At 55.3% G+C, this 23,863-nt stretch overlaps 1 protein-coding gene across 21 annotated transcripts in view; it reads right to left on the reverse strand.

The window, feature by feature from the left end:
• Positions 1-23,863, reverse strand: part of PTPRF (protein tyrosine phosphatase receptor type F) — a 98,257-nt gene that overhangs the window by 49,629 nt on the left and 24,765 nt on the right. For all 21 annotated transcript variants that reach the window (XM_055094279.2, XM_055094299.2, XM_055094291.2 and 18 more), the window contains 3 exons: positions 20,727-20,872; positions 20,423-20,564; positions 4,575-4,763 (listed from right to left, as the gene is read on the reverse strand). In XM_055094279.2, coding sequence (XP_054950254.2) covers positions 4,575-4,763; positions 20,423-20,564; positions 20,727-20,872 — 477 coding nt within the window. The remainder of the gene's footprint in view (positions 1-4,574; positions 4,764-20,422; positions 20,565-20,726; positions 20,873-23,863) is intronic.

Raw genomic sequence — 23,863 nt, forward strand, 5'->3', positions numbered from 1 at the left:
ATAAATATTTTAAAATAATCTGTCTTAATATCTAATATGGTAAACATCAATAGAAATAACCCACACAATGGCTGGGCGCGGTGGCTCACCCCTGTAATCCCAGCACTTTGGGAGGCTGAGGCGGGCGGATCACCCGAGGTTCGGAGTTCAAGACCAGTCTGACCAACATGGTGAAACCCTGTCTCTACTAAAAATACAAAATTACCCAGGCATGGTGACTCATGCTTGTAATCCCAGCTACTCAGGAGTATGAGGCAGGAGAATTGCTTGAACCTGGGAGGCAGAGGTTGCGATGAGCCGAGATCGCGCCATTGCACTCCAGCCTGGGTACCAAGAGCGAAACTCTGTCTCAAAAAAAAAAAAAAAAAAAAAAAAGAACCCACACAAACAAACCCTCTTTGAGGTTCTCTGATATTTACAAGTAGAGGTCCTGAGACCAAAAAGTTGACATTGCTGATCTCCTGTCATCCACGCCAGGACTTGGTGGGGGTGGGAGCAGTGGATATGGTCCAGGGCTGGCATCCCTCGCTCCTGGCCTCAGCTCTTCCAGAACCTAACCTATTCTGAAAGAATCTAACAGTAATTTCCCCACCAAACAGAGAATCTGCCCTTTCCATTTCACAAGATGGGCGTGGGGGACTGAAGGGGCCCAGAGGTCAGCATCCTTAGGGGTGTATTCGTGTCCAAGAGGTGCCAGGGAGCTCTGGGCCAAAGGGCAATTGTGAGCATGCACTGGCAGTGTGCCTTCCTGGCAGGCCCCGCAGATGGCAGAGCAGAGTGGGGTGGGGACAGGCTCTTCCAGCCAGAGCTGGGGCCAGCCAGCAGGGTGAGGGGCTGCAAGCCCTCTGCGTCCCACCCACGGGCCTCCTCCTGCAGCCAGATGCTGCATCTCTTCTTAAGACCCCCAGGTTTCGCCTCAGGGTGCTGGGGGTGGGGAAGAGACTGCTCTCTGGATGAGCACATGGACTTAGTGAGTTAGGCTGTCCTCTACGACAAAGGATGGCAGCTCATATGTTCAGGCCACAGCAGGAGTGAGGGAATCTCCTCAAGCCCTGTCCAGGCTCGGCACAGCCTGCAGGCCAACAGCTCCTCTCAGGACCCAGCAGGGGCTCTGAGCCCCTGCTCACAACTCCATTTCCACTCTATAAGCTTGTTCCTGTTCCTCCTGGGCCTACCCCGGTCTCAAGTTCCAATTCTCCAGGAGGTGGTTTTGGCAGCATGTCACATCACTACAGAGAAGAAAAGGCCTGCTGAGCAGAGCTCACATCTGGGCAGCGCATGCCGTCAGCTACCTCCTGTCCAGCTCCTACTTGGGGGGTCATGCCCTGGTTAGATGTGCTGTGGCTCAGGTTGCAGATGGTGGAGGACTTCTGGGTACTGGTCAGTGGGGGCCTGGGGTCTGGAGAAGCTGGGAATGTGCAGCTCTGAAGCCCCAGAAGGGTCCAGCTGCTCCTCAGGTCCCCAGGTTTGCTATTGTGATACTAGGTCCTGAGGTGATCTCACAGGGGAGCTCCTAGGCCGAGTCTCGATGTGTGACCCCAAGTGACTCCCTTAACTCAGCTGTGAAGTGGGCATGGTAATCACAGCCTGTCCTACTTCACAGGGCTGCAAGAGAATCAGCTGCAACAAAAGCGGGGAAAGCTCTGTTGTAAACTGTCGGTGATGCGTAAACCGTAAAGGTCCCGGTAAACAGCTGAGTACTCAGCGGCCTGAATCCACTCCATGAAGGGCTGTCCCTGAAAAATGTGCACGGAATAGCCTCAGCACCCTTCTAAATGGTAATGGGATAAGGCCAGCAACAACTGAGGCCAACGGTCCCAGGCCAGGTCAGGCAGGGAGGGGAGAGAGCCCAGTTATTACTGCAGAGGTGGGATGGTTGAGGCCCCTTAGGTGCCATCTGGCACCATCCCAGGAGCTGGACCCTGGGCCCACGACCCTGAGGTCACAACTTCCAGGTGGCAGGAAGACAAATAAGGAAGTCTTCCTTGGACCTGGAAAGCAGAAGGAGGAGTGAACATTAGAGCAGACATTAGCCTACAGGGACAAGTGCCAAAGGTCAAGTTCATGAAATCATTCACTTGACAAGGGCTCAGAGAAGACCTGTCCTACAGCTGACCTCACCAAGTGTGATCAGACGCAGGCCCTCCCTGCAAGGCCTAGCTGAGCAGAACTGGAGCCAGATGGTGACAATGTAAAGCAAGGTGAGGCCTGAGGCAGCAGCCAGAGGCTGAGCAGGGTGGAGGTTTTCAAGTGGAGCAGCCGGAAGGTGAGCAGAGGGCCGGAGGTGGGCAAGGACCAAGGACGGGTCAGCACAGCTCAGTGTTAGGAGGGTCAAGGGCACAGAAAGTAGAAAGAGCTCCATGAAGCCCTTACCAGAGGCCAGGCCATCAACTCAAGGTTTGACTGCCACTGACTCACTCACTGCTTACTGTAACTCCTTTTCAAACATGAGAAAACTGACACACGAAAAAGTTAACCAATGCCAGAGAGCTGGTAAGTGGTGTAGCCAGGACCCGATGAGACACGGGCAGGGGAAGACCAAGAAGGGCCCTCTAAGCCTTGCTTGGGAGTGTCACTTGACCAGGTAGGCAAGGAGACACCACTGAGGCACAGGAAGGTATGAGCAGCAAACCTGACCTACACGATGATGGATTCTCGGGAGGGCCCGGAGGCAGGGAAAGCAGTGTCTGGTGCCTGGGATAGGACTGACGCAGCAGGAGGGGAGAAGGGGGCCAATTTGAGAGCCACGAGGGTGGTACATTTGAGAGCTCTCAAACCAACTTGAGACCCATGTTCCAGGTTGGAGGGTGCCACTTATGGAAAGAGGGTACAGCTGTCTGAAAAGAAGGTCATCACTCATCACTGATCACCACTGGTCAGGGTGACCAGAAGGCAGGTCGAATTTTGGATCTAGAGCTCAGGTAAGAGGTTTGGGCTAGAAAGACTAAAGCTAGAGTTGCAGGTGAGGAGATGGCAGTTGGAGCTTTAGGAGGGGGTGAGCTCGTCCAGGGCAAGGCTGTGTCCATAGGGCAAAGGCAGGGCTTGGTGGAAGGGAAGATGCTGCTGCAGGGAAGGGGCACTAGGAAGAGGGAAGTCGCAAGAGACAGAGCCCTGAAAGGCTAGGGAAAAATGGGAGTGTGGTTGGGAAGGAGGGAGGAATGTTAGCTGCTGCCGAGAGGACAAGGAGGATGGGGCCTGAGTGGCATCCAGTGGAGTGATAGGCAAGGAAGGGGTGGCCCAGGGCCGGGCACCCCAAGCACTATATAAATACTAGATGAACCAATGTGTGAGCGAGCCTTCCCAGAGCTGCTGCCAGACAAGTCCATGTGGTTCCGTGGAGGGGCCCAGGCCAGCAGGGAGGAGCGTCTGGCTGCTTGGGGAGCCTGCCTGGAGGAACTATGAGAAAATGCAGAGGAGCCGAACCGTGCTGGCCGCTGTGCTGCGCTGGGCAGCGGCCACAAACACTGCCGGCCGTTTGCTGCCTTGATTATGGCTGTTTTAATTAACTGCGCTACAGCTGCCTCCATCTTGTTGAGTTTTAATTAAATTAAATGAGCTAACACTTCGTGGGCTGTCTCAGGCGGCCGTGGCTGGGGCCAGAATGTTGCCCTGCTGGGCAGCTTGTCTCTCCCTCCTCCTGCTGGGCACCAAGGGGCTGTGAGCCTGGTGGGAATTGATGGGGAGGGGCTGGCATCCCAGGGAGTGGGAGGGCACCTCTGAAGCCTGCAGGCCCCTGAAAGGGGCAAGAGTCATGTCCTCCTTTTCAGCATTGACATCACAACTGACAGGCAGAAGGGGCTCTGGCCGGCACTGGCCATCCTGCCCGAGGCCAACCATCCCATAGCTAGCAGGAGGGCTTCTGAAGCAAAGACTATTGGTCCAGGCCGTGCTGGCAGCAGATGCAGAATGCAGCCAAGCTGATTCTGAGCCTCTTTTCCCGCCTGCTCTGTTCCCACAAAAACTGAATCAATTATCCTGGCAGGAGCCTCACAGGCAGATCGATCAATGGGGCGACACCTCCCTCCTGCACGATGGCATCCTTGCTCCCAGGGCTCCGAGCTGGCTCGACGGAGACATCCAGAGGAGACAGGTGGCTCTGGTGGTCGAGGGACAACAGCAAGTCCCCTTAGTTCCAGGCCCCTGAGATCCAGCCTTTTGAAGCCTGATGAATCAGGCACCTTTGGCCTCTTTTCCCAGCTAAGCCCTGCCATCTGAGGAAGCAAAGAGAAGCATCATCCAGGCCCTGTCTCAGGCCAGGCTACAGGGAAGGAGGAGGGTGAACATCCATAGAGCACCCTTGAAGAGTCCACCACACTGGCACATCACATGTGCTGGGAGGGGCAGAACTGGCCCAAAGTCTGGAGTCTGACAATCCGAAGAAGGTAAAGGCACAGCCAACCACGAGCTATCTTCCCTGAGCCAGGCACACCTGCAGTAAGACCCAGCCCACCCCACCAGGTGCCCTCCGCTCAGCCCTGGAGGCGCCCAGACCCAAGGGAGTAGGCTGTGCTGGGATCTGACAAGACGCTTGTTCTGAGGTCTGCATGGCCCCTTGACCCCTGCCCTCTGCTCACCTGAACGCAGCTGCTTGATGCGGCCGTTGCTCGCGGCAGGGTCTACAGGAAGGAAGTCCTTGAACCAAGAAATCTCAGGGTCTGGATTTCCGCCTGCGGCACATAGCATGGTGGCTGTGCGTGCCTTCTCCACCACCTTCAGCTGAGGCCCCATGTCGATGGAAGGGAACCCAGGGGGCAGCTGTTCCTCTGCAGACAAACAGCAATGTGTGTATTAAGGCTGGCTCTGCCTGCCCCCTATGACCCCTCTAAGGGTAACCTCCCCAACTGCAGGTTGGCCAGGGCCCTCAAGACTCCCCTCCCCAATCCTTGACTTCTAAGCATGAAGCATACCCCGATTTGAGGAACCAGGGTCCTAAGTCTCTTTGGCAGGGCAGAGGCTGCAGTGGGGCCCACCCCTGCCCTGTCAGGGAGTTTCCAGGTCTGAGAGGCAACGCCTCAGACTGAAGGCGTCAGCACTTATCTCTCCAGGCCCTGAGAAGAACGAGAATCAATGCTCTGCTGGTCACAGCAGAAAGCACTGCATGAATGCTGGGGCTGCAGGGGGTGGGGGGGGCTAGCGGGGAGCTCGCGCAGCATCCAACAGCCACAGCTCAGCCTGAAGGCCTCTGTGCTGTCCAGCCCCCTCTCCCCTGTCCGCACACACAGTGTTCCCTTCATCCAGCCTTCAGCTCTATCACATGGCAGAGCCCCAGGTCACCGCCTGGTCTCTAGCCCTGACCCGGGGCACCCCCAGCCCTACCAATAATCCCCTTCTAACTCCGATCCTGACCTTGACCTATTCGTTACTGCAGCCTTGACCTTGAGCTTTCTCCCTCACTCAGTCCTGACCCTGGGAGTCACGGTCAGGGCTGCAGACCATGCCTGAGCGTGTGGAGGCAAAGGAGATAAAAAAGCTCTAAAGACACAAAAAGTTGGTAGGGGGAGAAAAAACTCCCTCCTGGCTGCCTTCTCCCAGCTTGCTAGGGGTTGGCGGCACACAGAGGAGTCACTAGCATAGAGTAAGAGGAACAGATGTCAGCAGCAAACCCACTCCCACTGTACATGGGCTCCTATATCAGCCCCGAGGGGCTGCAGGGCAAGGCTATCTACTCTCCACCCCTTGGAAGCACAAGTCCAGGACAGGCTCAGGACTAGTATAGACCAAATGGGACTCCCACCTTCACCACGAACTAGCTTTAGGGCCTGGCATGTTACTCATTCTTTGTCTCCTTTATCTGTACACGGGGTTCAAGTGCCCACCTTGATGGTAAGGCTACTGTGAGGTCTGTATCTGATCATGCATGCAAGGTGTTGCGGAGCATCTGATGCGGAATTCACTCCCAGTGAATATTAGCTGGTGTAACTAGTAAGGGCTGAGCCACTGGGGCAGACAGGTATTGAGACTAGAGTCGGGAGCTCCCTTTTCCACCCTAGGCTGGTGAGAGGCCCTTCCCACTAGGACCAAACCACCAATTTTCTTTTTTTTTTTTTTTGAGATGGAGTCTCACTCTGCTGCCCGGGCCGGAGTGCAGTGGTGCGATCTCAGCTCACCGCAACCTCCGCCTCCTGGGTTCAAGCAATTCTCCTGTCTCAGCCTCCCGAGTAGCTGGGATTACAAGCGCCCACCACCACGCCCGGCAAATTTTGTATTTTTAGTAGAGACGGGGTTTCACCATGTTGGCCAGGCTGGTCTCGAACTTCTGACCTCTGGTGATCCACCCGCCTCGGCCTCCCAAAGTGCTGGGATTACAGCTGTGAGCCACCAGGCCCCGTCCCAAACCACCAATTTTCAAGGCCTCAGCAGAGTGTCTCTCCCAGTGTGGATGCCAGGCACACCCAATGTGGGGCAAGGGGAATGTGTGTTCTTTGTCTGTCTCCTGGGGAAGGCGGGGAGCTGGGCTCATGGTGGGGGAGACCAGCACCACTCTGTACCTCCTTTCCACAAGCCCAGCACAAGATGGGTGTGTGGGAACATGTGCCAAGGGAAGTCAGGCTTCTATGCCAGAGTAAAGGCACATGGCATCCTCAGACATGAAGAAGGTAAAGGCTGGCAGAAACTAGCCCTCCCTGGAGCCTCTTGGAGACCCAGGGAGAGCGACTGGGGGACGGGTAGAAGAGGGAGTTGGACGAGCCCCAACAGGCAGGAGCAAGATACCTATCTATCTGCTGCCAGACCCCAGGGGATGCTCCCCAAGGCTCTAGCTGCCAGGGACATCCCAAAGGGACTGTGGCCCATGAGGAGCAGAGGTCTCAGGCTAGAGAGCAATAGGATTCCCAGCACGGCCTTGCCGCCCCAGCCTTTCCTGGGACCTGGCTGTACGTTTCCCCACCTGCAGCCCTAGAAGTTCTGGATATAAACCCAGTGTCTCCTTGGCTGTAAATATGATCCCACAGTGCCCTTTCAGATTTTTAAAAGTAAAATGTTCAACAGTGGCAAGAGAAGGGAAGGAGGATGGAAATGAAGAGGACTGAGATGCACCAGGCAGGGTATCAGCCTCCTTTGGCCCAGCTGCTGCTTGCTTCCATAAGAAGGCCTGAGGGGGACCAGAGGTGCAGGGCTCACCTCCCCAACACCTGGGGACACTCGGGGCTGCTAGGGCCATCCTGGGTGCCCTCCAGAGCACCAGTCTAACTCTTTCAAGACCTCATTCCTACCTGCCCAGCTCATGGGGAAGACGTGGCCACGGCCTGCCAGAGTCAGGGCCCAGGAGTCAAGTGGCCTTCATCTCCACCCGCAGATAGGGAAGGGAAGGGAAGTACAAATGTGTGCAGCCCTGTGTCTCGAAATCTACTCTGAATTCCTTACACGAGGAAGGTCTTTGGGATTTACGCCAAATTAAGGACAATTAATTTTCCTCCCTCAATTATCACGCCCTCAGTGGCTCTGTCCTTGGCTCAGATCATCCCTCAGGCACTGCCGCCAGAGCCTAAAACCAGAATGTGTGGAGAGCTGTCCATAAAACAGCGGGACCCAAAAGCCAGTCCCCTGTGCCAACTAGGCTTCTAGGCAGCACTCGGAAGTCTGCCACTCTGCCACCCGGGAAGGGAAGTGGGTCTTACAGGAGGGCTCCAGCCCCTCAGGAGCGACTTGCTGCTGCCTCTTTCTTCTCTCCCACCCAGGCGCCTCTGAACATTCAACTCAGCCAAGTACAGCAGCCCTTTCCTGACGCCCACCATGCGCCTGGCCTGGCTGAGCACTGGGCATCCTGGTGTAAACTGATCTATCAGCCAGACTGGCACACTTACCACCTTCCCCCACGGGCACCCGCGGAAGCTGGGTCTACCGCAGCCTCAACACTCAGGCTGAGGACCTGGGCAACTCCTCAGATGATGTCACATGATCACTCCAAACCCATCAACAACTGGGAAAACTGAGACCCAGGTATGAGGGACAGTAAGATTTATGAAGCATTTACTAGGTTCCAGGTACTATGTTAAAATGCTTTACAAAATGACTTAAATCTTTACCAAACCCTTATGAGGTACATGGGCAACCAGGGGCTGAGAGAGATCTAGACATCTGGACACCTCCCCAAGGTCACACAGCTAAATCGGAGGTGGGGCTGGGAGGAGACCGGGTGGTAGGCCCCCAGCCCCAGCGCTCTAGGCGTGAACACCCCGCGCGCGAGAGGGCCGGCAGCCTCCCCCACACCACGCCTCGGCCGGCAGGGCTCAGGCTCCACTGCAGAGCCCCGCACACGCGCCGCGGCGTTTGCATCTACCGCAAAGCGAACCCCAGGGTCCCCCACACATGGACAGTCGCAAGCACCCACCCATTTTCCAACCCCGGGATGCACCAGTCACGCTGAGTCCCCTCAAATCGCCTCCTGTTGGCGCCGAAGGGGAGGAAGGGCCCCTCCCCGCTCCAGGCCAGCCGGTAGCCATGGCGACGGTGGAGCGGCGGGCGCCGCGGCGGAAGGGCTGCGTGTGCCCGAGTCCGTGCAGGCGCGCGCGTCCGCTGTCCGCCCCGGCACCGCCCTTCCCGCCCCCGCCTGGGTGGAGCCTCTGCGCCCCTTCCCAGGCCCCGGCTCCTCAGCTCCAGGGAATCCTCCCACTAGGCTTTCCCGCTTCACCGACGCGGCCCTCCCCTCCACCCCCAACCGGGTGCCCTGCACAGTGCGGGGAGGGGCCATCTGCCTCCTCAGCCTCAGCGCCGGGGGCGTCCGCACTGCGCGTCTCAGGGCCATGGCCTGATAAGAGGGTGCCCTGGACGGAAGGAGAAGCCCATGGGGCCTTCAGGGGCCTTCAGAGGTACCCAAGAGCCCGAGTCTCCACACCGTTTGCGGATTCTACCTGCATGCATAGACAGCATGCACACACATTCCCTAGGGTCTCCCCGGCTCACGCAGATATGTGTGCAAGGTGGGGAGTGTGCACGTGTGTGTGAATGCCTCCTGCACCTAACTGCGCTGGCCTTTACCCACTGCAGCAAGGAGACCTGTCCCCTTCCGTGGAGAGGTTTGGTTGCCCCATGGGCAGAAGACGATGACAAGCCCTAGCGAGGGGAGGGTCGGGGGTCGATGGTGGGAATCCAAGGTTCAGAAGTGGATGAGCACTTGGCTAACCTCCCACAGCAGTGTTGGAGCTGATCGGTTTGACTCCACAGCTCACTTGCTATCTTGGTGGCTTCCTGGAGGAGGGAGATTCAAGAACAGGAAACACATGAGCATGGGAGGCAGAAAGCTTTCCAGGGAGGAGGGGAAAACTGCCTTTGTAAAGGCTGTTGTGGGGGAAGGTGGTGGGATGACAGTACCAAGGCGAGTCTGGTGGGAGCTGGGGCATGTGTTGGGGTCCTGACAGAGGAGCCTAAGATGGGGGTGGAGGCTACTGAGGCCCCCTACAAAGTACACACAGGTCTCTTTGTCCAGCTCAGCCTTGGACGCCTGAGGGTGAGTCTCTGGGCCAGAGGGAGGGGGCTGCACCAGGGAAGCTGACAGATGGAGACGCCTTGCAGGGTCCTGGGGCAGGCAGCACCGTCTGTCAGTATGACCTTTTCACCCATGTTTACCCAGCTTCGTGGCGTCTCCGTGCAAACGCAGGCACGCACCCGCACACACAGACACAGGCCCCCTGGGGTGGCACCGTCTGTGAGCCTGACCGCCTCCCCTAAGCTTGAGTGTTGGGCCTGGCCTCACCCTGCCTCTCAACACACAGACACCGTAGAAACATGCACAGCCAGGAACCCACAGAAATATACATGGAGAAACAGACAGGTGTAAAAATAGAAACCTACATGTGCATGTGGAGGGGCACCTGCAGTGACTAGCACCTGTGGAAACAGGCGCATGCAAGCAGATCCAGAGGCGGTGCACACAGAGACACGCAAACACACGTGGAGACATGCACAGCCAGACACACCTATGCCAAAACACGTGCGCCTGGAGACACATGCAGGGACGAGACACATGAAGGAACCTCGTAGGTGGCAGGGCTGCTGGCTCCCCCTGCCCTTCAGCCGCTCCACAGAAGCCAAGGCCACCTCCAGCAGCTCCATCCTCAGCAGGGCCAGAGCCAGACGCCTTCCAAAAGTCGAAGGCTGCCAGATCTGCACGCTCCCACACTCTCCCAGAGAGCCCAGTCCCACCCCCAGGCTTCCAGGCAGTAAGGGGGGCCTGGGGAGCCTTGGGCCCATCTCCCTTCGCAGCTTTGAGTCTCGATTTTCAGCTGTTTTTCCAAGAGCAAACTCCCACCTCTTCCAGCACTCAGATTTCATCAAACTTGGCATCTTAAAAGCCTGTTTTGTTTTTCAATCTGAGCTGTTTGGGGCCTGTTGGCAGGCACGGCGTCCCCCTCCCAGTCATCCCCTCCTTCCTCGGGTTTCCCTGGCACCCCACATCGCCCTACTCAACCTGGTTGAGGCCTCCCCACCACAAGAACCCAGGGGCCATGCCCTGCGCATACACCCGACCCACACTGGAGTTCCAGACTCGGGCCCACACTGGACTCTCCTTCAGCGGCTCCCCAACCTCAGTCCTACTCCAGGGAGACTCTTGTCATCCATTCACTCCCTAGGTTCGGGCCCTTCCAGTCACTACAGACACTGATAGCCTCCCTCTCCCTTCTCAGCCCTGCTGTCTCCCAACACCAAAGCCAACAATGGCTCCACGGAACTAACTGTTAAGGACACATGCCAAGCCTCTCTGCAGCACCCCGCCCTGCTGACCACTCCTCCTCCTTCGCACACTTTTTTCTCTTGGCATTTCTTGACCTCACACACTCCCGGTTTCCCTCCAGTCTCTCAGGAACCTCCTCCCAACATGGAGAGTCGGTTCCTGGGGCTCCTTCTGTCCTGGCTCTGGCCCCCTGAGATTTGCTATTTCTCAGCCTGTAAGATTCCAACTCCAGATGTCCCCCGGAGTGCCAGGCAAATGTGTACGAGGCCTCTTTGACACCTCCCTGGATGCCTGCGCACACCTGGCTCAACAGATTTCTAATTGGACTCACCAACTCGCCTCCTCAAACCTGGTCCTCCTCTAGTACATGAATCTTAGAAATGGCACCCCCACCTACCCAGCCCCAGAGCCAGGAACCTGGAGCCTTGCACCTCCCCAATCCTACAGGTAGCCAGGCAGGCCTCTACTCTTTCTAATCTTATTTTTTTTTTTTGAGATGGAGTCTCGCTTGGTCGCCTAGGCTGGAGTGCAGTGGCGCCATCTCACATCACTGCAACCTCTGCCTCCCGGGTTCAAGCAATTCTTATGCCTCAGCCTCCAGAGTAGCTGGGATTACAGGCTCCTGCCACCACACCCAGCTAATTTTTAGAGTTTTAGTAGAGACGGGGTTTCACTATGTTGGCCAGGCTAGTCTCGAACTCCCGACCTCAAGTGATCTGCCCACCTTGGCCTCCCAAAGTGCTGGGATTATAGGCATGATCCACCGTGCCCGGCCTCTTTCTAACCTTCTAGTGATCTGGTCCCCTATCTTCCCCTACCCATACCCAGATTTGCGCCAATGCCATCACTCACCTGGACTGCAACAACCTGTCATTGGTTTCCTTCCAGCCCCCACTATGCACCCACACGGACCTTTCTGAAGCTTAAGTTTGATCATGTCATTGCTCTGATTAAAATTTGGCCAGGAGCAGTGGCTCATGCCTGTAATCCCAGCACTCTGGGAGGCCAAAACGGGCAAATCACTTGAGGTCAGGAGTTCAAGACCAGCCTGGCCAACATGTTTCGTGAAACCCCATCTCTACTAAAAATACAAAAAATTAGCCGGGCGTGGTGGTCCATGCCTGTAATCCCAAGCTATTCGGGAGGCTGAGACATGAGAATTGCTTCAACCCAGGAGGCAGAGGTTGCAGTGAGCCGAGATCACGCCACTGCACTCCAGCCTGGGTGGCAGAGTGAGACTCCGTTTCAAAAAAGTCCTCTCAGGGCCAGGCGCGGTGGCTCACGCCTATAATCCCAGCACTTTGGGAGGCTGAGGCGGGTGGATCATGAGGTCAGGAGGTCAAGACCATCCTGGCTAACACGGTGAAACCCCATCTCTACTAAAAATACAAAAAATTAGTCAGGTGTGGTGGCGCATGCCTGTAGTCCCAGCTGCTCGGAAGGCTGAGGCAGGAGAATCATCTGAACCTGGGAGGCGGAAGTTGCAGTGAGCTGAGATTGTGCCACCGCACTCCAGTCTGGGCGACAGAGTCAGACACCATCTCAAAAAAAAAACAAGTCCTCTCTCCCCAGCAAGCAAACCAGTAGGAGGGAGCACCTTACCAAGGATGGAGAATGTGCATGCACAGGGCATTTGGGCATTTAAACCGCCATCCTGGTGAGCCTGTTCCCAGAGCCATTGGCTCCACCGTGGTCATGAGGCTAGGGAACACGTACAGTGGGCCTTACAAGTACCTGTGAGTATAGGGGCAGGGGGGCAGGCTGGGCACAGGGGAAGTGCCCAGTGTCCATGGCTAACAGAAGAGGCAGGAGTACCACCTACTAAACAGGAGCACCCATTCGGAAGGGAATCCACTTGGGCACCTCAAGGCAGATCACAGCTAATAAAAACAGGAGAACTTACTTAATACCTCTCCCATCCCCATCCCTGAGGCCTAGAACCTCCAGGAAATGATTGTAGAACCTCATGTCTGCGTGGATCTGAAATCTACTGCAGTCATGGGGGTGTAAGGACAGGTCACAGAGGACCACAGCAGCTGGACCAGGGGTATACAGGTCATGCCTCAGTTGCTAAGGGAGAGGTAGAAGCTGGCTTGGGTTCCAGGTTCTGGGGCCACTTCTACATCCTCTGTGCTGCAAATCAGGTAGTTGACAGCCCCAGCTTCTGCCAAAGCAGACTGTTACCCCAGACACACATGTAGACAATAGAAAGGGATCACATCTTGCCACTTGGGAAGCCATCTTGTGCCTGCAATAGCCCTTTACCCAACTCCCCAGCCATCAAAGTCAGGCCTGGGCCAAGTCATTCCACCATGGGTGGAAGGAATATACAGGTTTGGAGCAGGGAAGGAGGTGGAGCAGGGAGAGATGACTCCTTGAGAAAACACACATGCACCCATCTTGCAAATGTAAGCTCCCTCACCAGCTCTGCTCCAGTTCCAGCCCAGCCCAGGATACCTCAGGACAGGGTCATATGTCTATCATTGGCCCTCTGTCTCTAGGGCTATTTCCAAAAGGACTGTGTTGTGGAGTGGTCAGGGGGTATATCAAGAGGTCCTTCGTCATCCCACGAGCCCCAAAGCCAGCCAGGGTCAGAGCTCCTGCAGAACCCAGAGGTCCAAGCCCAGTACAGCACTGATTAGCCCCCACCCTGGTCACTACCTTCATGTGCATGACAGCCCTTCCCCAGAGCCTGCTCCAAGGCTGGCAACACCAGGCACTCCATCGAGACACCTGGATTCCCTGGCCCGCATGGCATAGGTGGTATGGTGCTGGCTGGACACTGAGGCCAGGTGTGAACAGACAGAAGGGATTGTGGGCTTGGTGGGGTAGGGGAGGGAGAGGAAAGGGTCCCAAGACCTCCTGCAGGCAGGTCTGGGCAGGATCCCTATCTGGTGCACCCCACCTCCTGGCCTGGCTACAAAGGAGCTGCTGAGGTCGACCACAACAGGTGCTGAGAACAGCTCAGCCAGACCATTCTGGCCATATCCAACTCTGTCGAACTTCCTGGCTGACCAACAGCTCCAAACAGGGATCCTGCGGGGTCCCAGAGACAATGAGCCCAGACACAGCATCTCCGACCTCCTGCCAGTGCCAGACTGACCCCACCACACTTCAGCTCGGGCTGCTTGCTGCCCACTCCTGCTGCTGCCCACACAGCTTGTAAGGCACACACCACCTGCTGTCCACTCCCACCCCCACAGACTCCCGAGGCACACCTACACACACAGCCTACTGCACATCACCTGCTGTACACTCCACACATATGCACATGCATTGTCTGACATCCACACACATACACTATGTGCTGCATGTACAAGCACACAGCCTGCTGCACACCACCTGCTGTACGCACCACACACATGGCCTGCTGCACAAATATAGTGCCTGTTGCGCGTGCGCATGTGCATGTACACACACACACACACTGCCTGCTGCACACACACACGGCCTGATGCATACAAACACACAGTCTGCTGCACACCACCTGCTGTACACACCACACAGCCTGCTGCATGCACACAAATGCACTGCCCACTGCATACCACCTATTGTACACACACGCACACACACACTGCCTGCTGCACACCATCTGCTGTACATACCATGCACACTACTTGCTGTACACCCCTGCAAACTACCCGCTGCGCACACACACACTGCCTGATACATACACAGCCTGCTACACACCACCTGCTGGACACACATACATAAACACACTGCCTGACACATACACACAGCTTGCTACACACCACCTGCTGTACACACACGCACACACACACACACAGCCTGATACATACATAGCCTGCTACACACCACCTGCTGCACACCCCACAAACTACTCGCTGCACATAAAGATGCACACACACACCACACTGCCTGATAAACACACTGCCTGCTGCACACCACCTGCTGTACAAACACACACACACACACACAGAGCCTGATACATACACACAGCCTGCTGCACACCACCTGCTGTACACCACACAAAGTACTCGCTGCATGCTGCACATAAACACACACCACACACCGCCTGATACATACACACACTGCCTGCTGCACACCACCTGCTGTACACACACACACACTGCCTGCTGCACACAGTCTACTGCACACCTACTGCACACCCTTGCTGCACATAAACACACACACACTACCCGATATAAACACAGGTAGCCTGCCGCACGGCACACTGCACACATATACTGCCTGATAACAAACACACACACTGCCTACTGCCCACACACTGCCTGATGCATATGCCTTGCTGTATACATAGCCCATAAGGTACTCACTACCTGCTTACACACCACACCCACGCACTGCCTGATGCACACACGTGCACACAAACACTGCGCGCTGCATACGCAGCCCATAAAGCATGCAGTACCTCCTGCACACACTGCCCCTTCCCCACTGCCTGATGCTAACGTGTGCACCGACTACTGCACACCCCGTTCTGTGCGCACAGCTTGCAAGGCAGCACCCCTGCTGTATACACTGCACCACACACTTCACACAAACACTGCCTTAAACATGGCACACAGGGCACCCACACCACACAAACAGTGCACGTTATCTGCCCTATCAAAGACCCCAAGACAAGTAATGCTACCTGTACTCAGAACCCTTGGAGCTAGGCCCCCCCAGGAGAAGTCCAAAACAGCTCATCTCTGCTCCACAGCTTCTTTCTTCTCCCCGCCTCTTTGTCCCTCCCAGAACCTACCCAAAGTCATCAGTGCCCTCCCCACACCACTGAATGTCTGGCGGCCTCCTGGGCTTTCCCGGCCAGTCCTTCCAGGCCTGAAATCTGCGGCCCCAGGTGAATCCATGACTTACAGACTGAGCTCCAAGACCTTCACTGCCCCCCAACCTCCTGGAGGGAAAGGCCAGGAATCCAGGCCTGCCTCCCTCCCCTCCCCCAGGGCTCCCCCTCCCTGGTGAGGGAAAATGTCAGATTCCCTGTTTCAGTGGCGGCAGCGGGCGGGTTGGAGGGGGAGTGATTCAGCCGCCGCCTCAAGAGTGCAGAGCGAGAAGAGCTTTTCCTGCCATTACCCAGCGAGGGAGAGGCTGGCGCGCTAATGGCTTCAATTACCACTCAGACAGGAACGCTGGGCGGCGGGCCCCACGCTCATCACAGCCAGGACAGGCTCACCCCGGCCAGCTTGTGCTGGGCACCCCCACCTCGTATGCAGTCCTGGCGGGGGTGTCAAGGGGAGGCCACACTGGGAATAACAATCCTGCTCAGATGCGAGGTGCAAAGGGCACGGCTGTGGGGGATTTGGGGGGGCACTCCCACGGGCTGTGGTGGGAGTGGCCCTGGAGCCACAGCAGTTGGGCCTGGTGTGACATGAGGCAAAGGCAGAGGGCACAGAACAGACTGCAGGCCTGGACTCCTTTTTGGGGGCACACTGATCTTCACCTGAGCCAGTTCACCCCAGACAGCCCTCAGCCATTCTCCAAGGAGACCAGCTCACAGGGAGAGCTGTGTGCAACTCAGGAAGGACTCTTACTTCCCGACCCCAACTAGCTCCGTCCCCTCCCCAGCCCTCCTCGTACCCTGTGGTGGCCTCCCAAGAATGGCCCTGGCTCCTGCCGGCCCCACCCCAGAGCTCCAGTCCAAGTCCAACCATCCTTTCACCCGGTTCCTGCAGGCACCCAGCTTTCTTGACCCTCCTAGGAGGGAGGGGAGGGGTGGGGTGAGGCGGGGCAGGGGGCGGGTGTTCACCCTCTGGGCTGCTTCCCTCTGGCCCTCCTGCGGCACGCCTTTCTGTCAAGCCCAATGCTGGTCAAGGTTATACAGACCAGCAGGATAAGTCAGCATTTTGTCTTCCTGGTGCTATGTTTCAGAAGCAGGAGGGGCTCACTCAGGCCCACAGCTCCACACCCTTCCCCGGAGCATGGACAGGGTCTGGGTACTTGCGCCACACTCTCCCCAGCCTCATCAGACACTTCTCACACCCCAGAAGCACAAACATATACTGCCGGCCCCTGGTAGAGAAACCAAACGGAGGCACCTCCTGCAGGTCCTCTTTTTTTTTTTTTTTTTTTGAGATGGAGTCTCCTGTCGCCCAGGCTGGAGTGCAGTGGCGCAATCTCAGCTCACTGCAACCTCCTCCTCCTGGGTTCAAGCAATTCTCCTGCCTCAGCCTCCCAAGTAGCTGGGACTACAGGCGTGCGCCACCACGCCCAGTTAATTTTGTATTTTTTGGTAGAGATGGGGTTTTGCCATGTTGGCCAGGCTGGTCTCGAACTCCTGACCTCAAGTGATGTGCAGGCCTCTGCCTCCCAAAGTGCTGGGATTACAGGCGTGAGCCACCACACCCAGCCCCTCCTGTCAGTCTGAAGTCCGTCCTCCTCACCCTAGGCCTGAAAGACCACCTCCATCCTCCTCAACCCTTTGAAAGGTAAGGCTGCCCAGGGCAGTGGCAGAGGTAAGAGGGCTCCTGACCCAGGACCTGGGGCTTAGGCGCTTTTGAAGGACTCCTCTTTCAATACTAACAAGGAGGCCCTGTTCCCCAATCTGAGAGCCTGAAAAGAAGCCCTCTGGGGCCTCTGGTCCTTCAGCCACCTCCCAAATGCCAGGGCAGGGCAGACGGCTCCCTGCTAGGACAGATGCCAATAGGAGGACTGGGCAGCATTGAAATACTTGCCCCCAGGTCACGAGTGGGGAAACAGGTCAGAAGTGGCAGGGAGGAGCCTGAGAACACTCAGCAATCAGTGATGCTGGCCCAGGGCCTGTTCTCTGAGTTCCTATTGCACAGGTACGTCCCCCTGTGGGAGCAGGCAGTGGAGCTGCACCACCCGGATGATGCCACGCAGCACGGAGGCCAACCACCTTCAGCTCACGTGGTGAGGCCTCAAGATGCACAGCTTCCAGCCCCACAGCAACCACCACCACATTCCTGGGAAGCGCTTCATACACAGCATTCAATCTTCCAAACCAGCTTGGGTGGTAGGCATTATATCCATTTACAGATGGAGCAAATGAGGGTCAGAGGCATAGTTACTAACCCAAAGACACACGAGAAGTGAGTGGTCCAGAGTCTTAACCACTGTCCTCTATGGCTCCTCTAAGCTTGTAGAGCCCACGGACTCATACAAGACACAGATGCAAAACAGTAACCGACACTGGACGCAGTGGCTCAGGCCTGTAATCCCAGCACTTTGGGAGGCCAAGGCGGGCAAGGTCAGGAGTTCGAGACCAGCCTGGCCAACATGGTGAAACCCCGTCTCTACTAAAAATACAAACATTAGCTGGGCGTGGTGGCACCTGCCAGTAGTCCCAGCTACTTGGGAGGCTGAGGCAGGAGAATCACTTGAACCCGGGAGGTGGAGGTTGCAGTGAGCTGAGATCTCACCACTGCACTCCAGCCTGGCAGCAAAGTGAGACTCTGTCTCAAACAAAACTAAAAAACCCCCCAAAACCAAACAACAACAACAACAACGAAAAGAGTAACTGAATGGAGATGTGTGTGTGAACAGATAAAGCCACAGCGTAAAAATGGCCAATGTGAAAACATGTGCAGCTGTTCTTGTAATCAAAGAAATGCAAATTAAATTGAGATGCCATTTTTTGCCTATTAACTTGGCAAAAAATATTTTTTTGATGATATTTCCCAACAGTGGGGAAGATGTGCAGGAAAGAGGCCCTCTTCTGCCCTGCTTGGCAGGAGTATGAATTGACACAATCTTCTGGAAATATCAAAAGGCTTAAAAATGCATGTGCCCTTTGACTCAGCAATTCCACTTCCACGAACCTAGAATAAGGGAATAATCAGGAAGGTGAACACATCCATCTGCAACGACGTGTATGGCACCTTATTTATAGAAACGAAAAAACTGAGAACATATGTGTCCAACAATAAGGGAATGGCTAAATAAATTAGGGTACTTCCATGTGACAGCTTACCCATAGCCATTAAGGATAATGATACAGGCTGGACGTGGTGGCTCACGCCTGTAATCCCAGCACTTTGGGAGGCCAAGGTGGGCGGATCACGAGGTCAGGAGTTCCAGACCAGCCTGTTCAATATGGTGAAACCCCGTCTTTACTAAAAATACAAAAATTAGTCACGAGTGGTGGTGCGCGCCTGTAGTCCCAGCTACTCGGGAGGCTGAGCCAGGAGAATCACTTGAACCCAGGAGGCAGAGGCTGCAGTGAGCCAAGATGGCACCACGGGACTCCAGGCTGGGTGACAGAGCTAGACTCTGTCTCAAAAAAAAAAAAAAAAAAAAAAAAAAAGAATAATGATACAGAAGAATATTTAGTGGCAAGGAAGATGTTAGCCATATTTTTTTTTGTTTGTTTTTAAAGCAGTCTACAAATCATTGGACAGTATGTGGTCCCATTTCCGTTCACACACGCACACATACATATGTATGCACAGAAAATGGGCCACGAGTAAATAACCAAATGTTATTACTAGAGGTAAACTGAGACATTTTAATTTTTTCCTCTGTGCTATTCTATACTTTCCAATTTTTCAAAAAGGAACAGGTATCGACATCACATTCTTAAAAAGAAAGCAACAATCGGCCCGGGTGCGGTGGCTCACACCTGTAATCCCAGCAGTTTGGGAGGCTGAGGCAGGCGGATCACCTGAGGTCAGGAGTTTGAGACCAGCCTGACCAACATGGTAAAACTCCATCTCTACTAATAATACAAAATTAGCCGGGCATGGTGGCGCATGCCTGTAATCCCAGCTACTTGGGAGGCCGGGCAGGAGAATCGCTTGAACCCGGGAGGCAGAGGTTGCAGTGAGCTGAGATCACACCATCGCACTCCAGCCTGGGCAACAAGAGTGAGACTGCATCTCAAAAAAAAAAAAAAAAAAAGAAAGAAAGAAAAGAAAAAAAAGCAAGCAACAATCGATGCTATATTTTGAAAACATAAACACATTCAGACTGATGAATCAGTTGTGGCTGGGGTCTGATCATGTCACCCCCGCCTTGTTTGTGGCTTCCTATGTCCCTAGGAGAGTGTTCATTTCTCAGCCAGATCCTGTGTAATCTGCCCTCCAAACCTCTCCAGACTCATGCTGAATTGCTTTCTCCTTTTTCCTGTGCTCTCTAGCTCCCCCTCTGCCCTCCAGAAAACCCAAATTGAACTACTCAGAGCTCTCTGAAAGCTCCATCCTCTCTTGCTTCTGGGCCTGGGCACCTGCCTAGCTGCCAACTGCCACCCCCAACTCCCACCTGTCCTCAAGACTTGGCTTAGACACAGCTTCCTCCTCCTCGGTGCTCAGAGGACTTCAAGGTGGTCCAGGGAGTGTTTGTGAATGAATGGAGAAGCCACCAAGTGAGAGAAGACACTAAAATCCATGGACAGAGCCCCAGCCCTCAGCTCACAGGGGCAACAAGGAACACACCTGCCTGACACCTACGGCCAGGGTCCACATGGAAATGCGGTTCACTGCCAAACAGCCACAGCCATAACCACGTAACCCAAGGGATACACAGCTGCAGCTCCACACCTCAAGTCAGACCCCAGACCCCACCCAAGCAACGACCTGGCTCAGCAGGAGAATACAAAGGCATCATGCCCCACATGGCTGGCCTCAGCATAAGCCGCACAATCCAGGCCAGATCCAATGACTATCCCTGTCCACCACTGACTTTCACTGACCCCAAGGTGGCCAGTCCTCCTTTCTGCCAAATGCACATGGGCCCAGGACAGGATCAGGGCTGGCTGGCTCTTCCCACGCCTCAGCCCGGCAGCCCACCGTGCCACGTCTCCCTAGCACGTACCTTCGAGCACTGAGAGCTTGGCACTAGTGTTGATCTCACCCAGGCTGTTAGTGGCTGTACACTCATAGATGGCTTCATCTCGCTGCACCCGCAATGGCTGGATCCGAAGCACTGACCCTGCCCCATCATCAAACTCAATGACCTGTCAGAGGACAGACATGGGGTCACAGCCTACTCAGGACACAGGAGCCTGCTCAGGGTCAGTCGTCCTCCCACCTCCAAAAGGTCCATGAGGAGGGACACTGAAAGGAGAGAGTGTGGGCAGACCCTGAGCCCTGCCGACCCCTTCCCACCACAGACGCACCTCGAAGCGCTGGGAGCTGACTTTCTTCCCCTTCTTCATCCATGTGATGCGCGGCTTGGGTTCTCCTGTGGCTTGGCACACGAAGGAGGCTACCCCTCCCGACAGCCCAGTCTGGTCCTCGGGGACTTTAATGAAGACAGGTTTGCCTGGAAGAGATGGAGACACCAAGTCACCACAGCACAGTCACTATAGGAATGGCCAGTGAGGAAGGTGGCAGTCATGGGGGCAGAGAGAAAGACCTACAAAGAAAACAAGGACACCTCACCTTTATGTAGCGCTTAGTATGTGCCAGGCACTGTTCAGAGAGTTTAACATTTTTTAACTCTGTTAAGCATATGAGGTGGGTGCTATAACTGTATCTGTTTCTAGAGGCCCAGAGAGGTTAAGGGATTTGTCCCATATGACACAGCTGGTAAGTGGTAGAGCTAAGATCCGAACCCAGGTGTTCCAAGTCTGGAGTTCACACTACCACTGCACCCTTCTGTTGCCCGCCCCACATCAATTCCAAGCTCCAGGAAAAAGGCGTGCTGGAGAGCTGCTGGGAAGAGCTCCAGCTCTCCCTGAGAGTTGTCCCTCCCCCTGCTCTCCATCTCAGTGATGGCACCACCATCCACCCCGGGGCTCCGGCCAGGAACCGAGACTCCTCCCTCTCTCCCAGCCCCCACATACCAGCAGCAGTCCCAAAGGCCTAGACAGTCCAGTTCCTAAGTCTCTCTGGATGTCTTCCCAGGTGAATGCTTTCCTGTAAATCTGCCTCTCCCATCCCTCCCCTCCCCCGACTTAGTTATTGCCTTCTGACAGTCTCCTCAAGGTGTCCACAGGGAGGCAGAGGGAGGAGAAGAAAGGTAGGGGCTCAGACATGGCACTGCCACACCCTCATCACCTCAGTACACATACCAGGGCCAGTCCACAGCCCCTATCCCTAAGAATTCCACCACCTAGGGTCATGAACCCAGAGAAGCCAACCCATTTGCTACAATCTTGTAGCAATAGCTCGTTAATCTTGACAGCTGATCCGTTTCCTATTAATCAGACCAATGAACAGCTCCAAAAAGGGCTAGTGCTGTGAGAAATGACCTTTCAGACCACCTGTTTGGTCCCCAGGAGCCCAGGCCCAGCCTGGTCCCTGGCACAGAAACGTGTGCGATGATGACAATCCTTTGCCAAGCACCCACTCTGCACCAGGTTCTTTATCTTTAGTCCTTCATTGCTATTATCCTCAATTTACAGGCTCAGAGGGGTCAAGTCACTTGTCCAAGATCACATGCCAGTGAGGGGCACATCTGGGACCTGAATTCAGGCATGTTTGACTGTCAAACACCTGGTACAAAACAGTTCACACAAGATTGTCAGGGACCTTGACAAGAACAGAGTCAGTGGAGTGGTGGGTGGGGGCCAAAGCCAGACCAAAGAAGGCCAAAGAATGACTGGGAGGCGATGAGGGAGAGAGGGAACTACAGGTGACTATACAGCCGGCAGCTGGAAAGCATGAGGCGGGAAGGGAGGTTTGTGAATTTTTTTTTCTTTTTTTCTTGAAGACAGATATGAAAGGCAATGTTTAAATACTGATGGGAGCCAGCAGAGAGGGAAAAGGTGTTGATCCAGCAGAGAAGGGACGGCAGATGGGGCAGAGTCTCCAAGGAGGAGAGGGTCTATGGGAGCGGGGTAGGGAGTGGCAGCTGCAGGTACCAACAGAGAAGGAACTTTTGAGAACTCCAGGACCCAGGGGCTCTGGGGGTTTTATGTAATTATTATGCAAGTCACTCACCATCTCTGAGCCTCTTTTTTCCAATCTCCAAAACAGTGACACAGGATTCTGTCATAGATGGAATGAGATGGCTGTAAACTGCTTTACGTGGTGGACCTTCCATGAGGGAAGCTGTCACTTGTACCAGCATTATCAGTCTTACAGCAATCCCATAAGGTAGGTAGTATTATTATCCCCATTTAAGAGGTGGGGAAATAGAGGCTCGGAGGGTGAAATGACTGGCAAGTCAGAGGGATGCAGGCATGGAGCCAGGCTTTGATCCAGCCTTCTCACTCCTAAGCTCACCTACGGCCTTCCCTGGAGGGAGACCTTGGGACTGACTATGTTCTTAGAGTGCCTAGGGCAGGCTCGGGCAGCCAGCTCAGGGAGGCTGTAGGGACCAGAAAGACAAGAAGACACCACAGAAGGTCCAGAACCCCCCAGCGTGCCTTGCCCTTCCCCTGAATGCCCTTTGAAGGAGGCTCCAGGCTCTCCCGACTGCAGCTGTCTGCAAAGTTGGCCTCTGTTGTCCTTCCAGATAGACCCTCTCAGACACGACTCTCCTGCTCAGGCTCCACTGGGGGTGTCTCCTGTCCCCCACCCCCATACCGTGCACTCTTCCCCCACACTTGAAGCCCTCCACAAAGCAGCTCAGGGTTCTCCACCTGTGCTGCCACACCCTAGTCCAGATACCACCTTCCCTTGACTGGCACTCCACTGGCCTAACACGCGGGAGCCCCTGCCTCCAGGCCTGCCCCACGCCTCCCGTCTGTTCTCTACTCAGTGTCCAGAGTGAGCTGACAGCCTCCCCCGACACCCCGCCCTATCAAAACCCTCCAAAAGACCTCCCGAATCACTCTCAAAACACCTGTTATGGCAGACAAAGCCGCGGGGTCTGACCCAGCTGCTCTCCCCAGAGCCCCAGCTTTGGCTCCTCTAAAGAGCAACGTCATGTTCCCTGCAGCCACAGGGCCTTTGCATAAGCTGCTGCTTCTGCCAACCTCCGCCATACACTCTAACTTCCATTCATCCTTCTGCTCTCCATTTAAGTATCACTGCCTTCTCCAGTCCCCCTGCCCCCAACCTATGAGCTCAGTTCCTAGTTTGAAACTCCCGGGTAACTCCCTTGCCTCCCACAGCACTGCTCCTAGCTTATTACCTACCTGCCGAGCTTATAACTTTCACTCACGGTTTATTATGCACACGTGTGAGGTTATTACTTTTCCACATTTTTGGTGTTTGATTAATGGCTGCTTCCCCTCCTAGAACATAACCCTGGGCAGGGCAGATAGCATGCCTGTCTGGATTCCTGTCCCAGTGTCTGACCCAGTTCCTGGCACCCAGGGGTGGAGAATGAAAGAAGGACCGAACTGAGGAACCAGGAGGATGA

This window comes from Pan paniscus, chromosome 1, assembly GCF_029289425.2.
Source record: "Pan paniscus chromosome 1, NHGRI_mPanPan1-v2.0_pri, whole genome shotgun sequence".
In the NCBI taxonomy this organism is placed as follows: domain Eukaryota; kingdom Metazoa; phylum Chordata; class Mammalia; order Primates; family Hominidae; genus Pan; species Pan paniscus.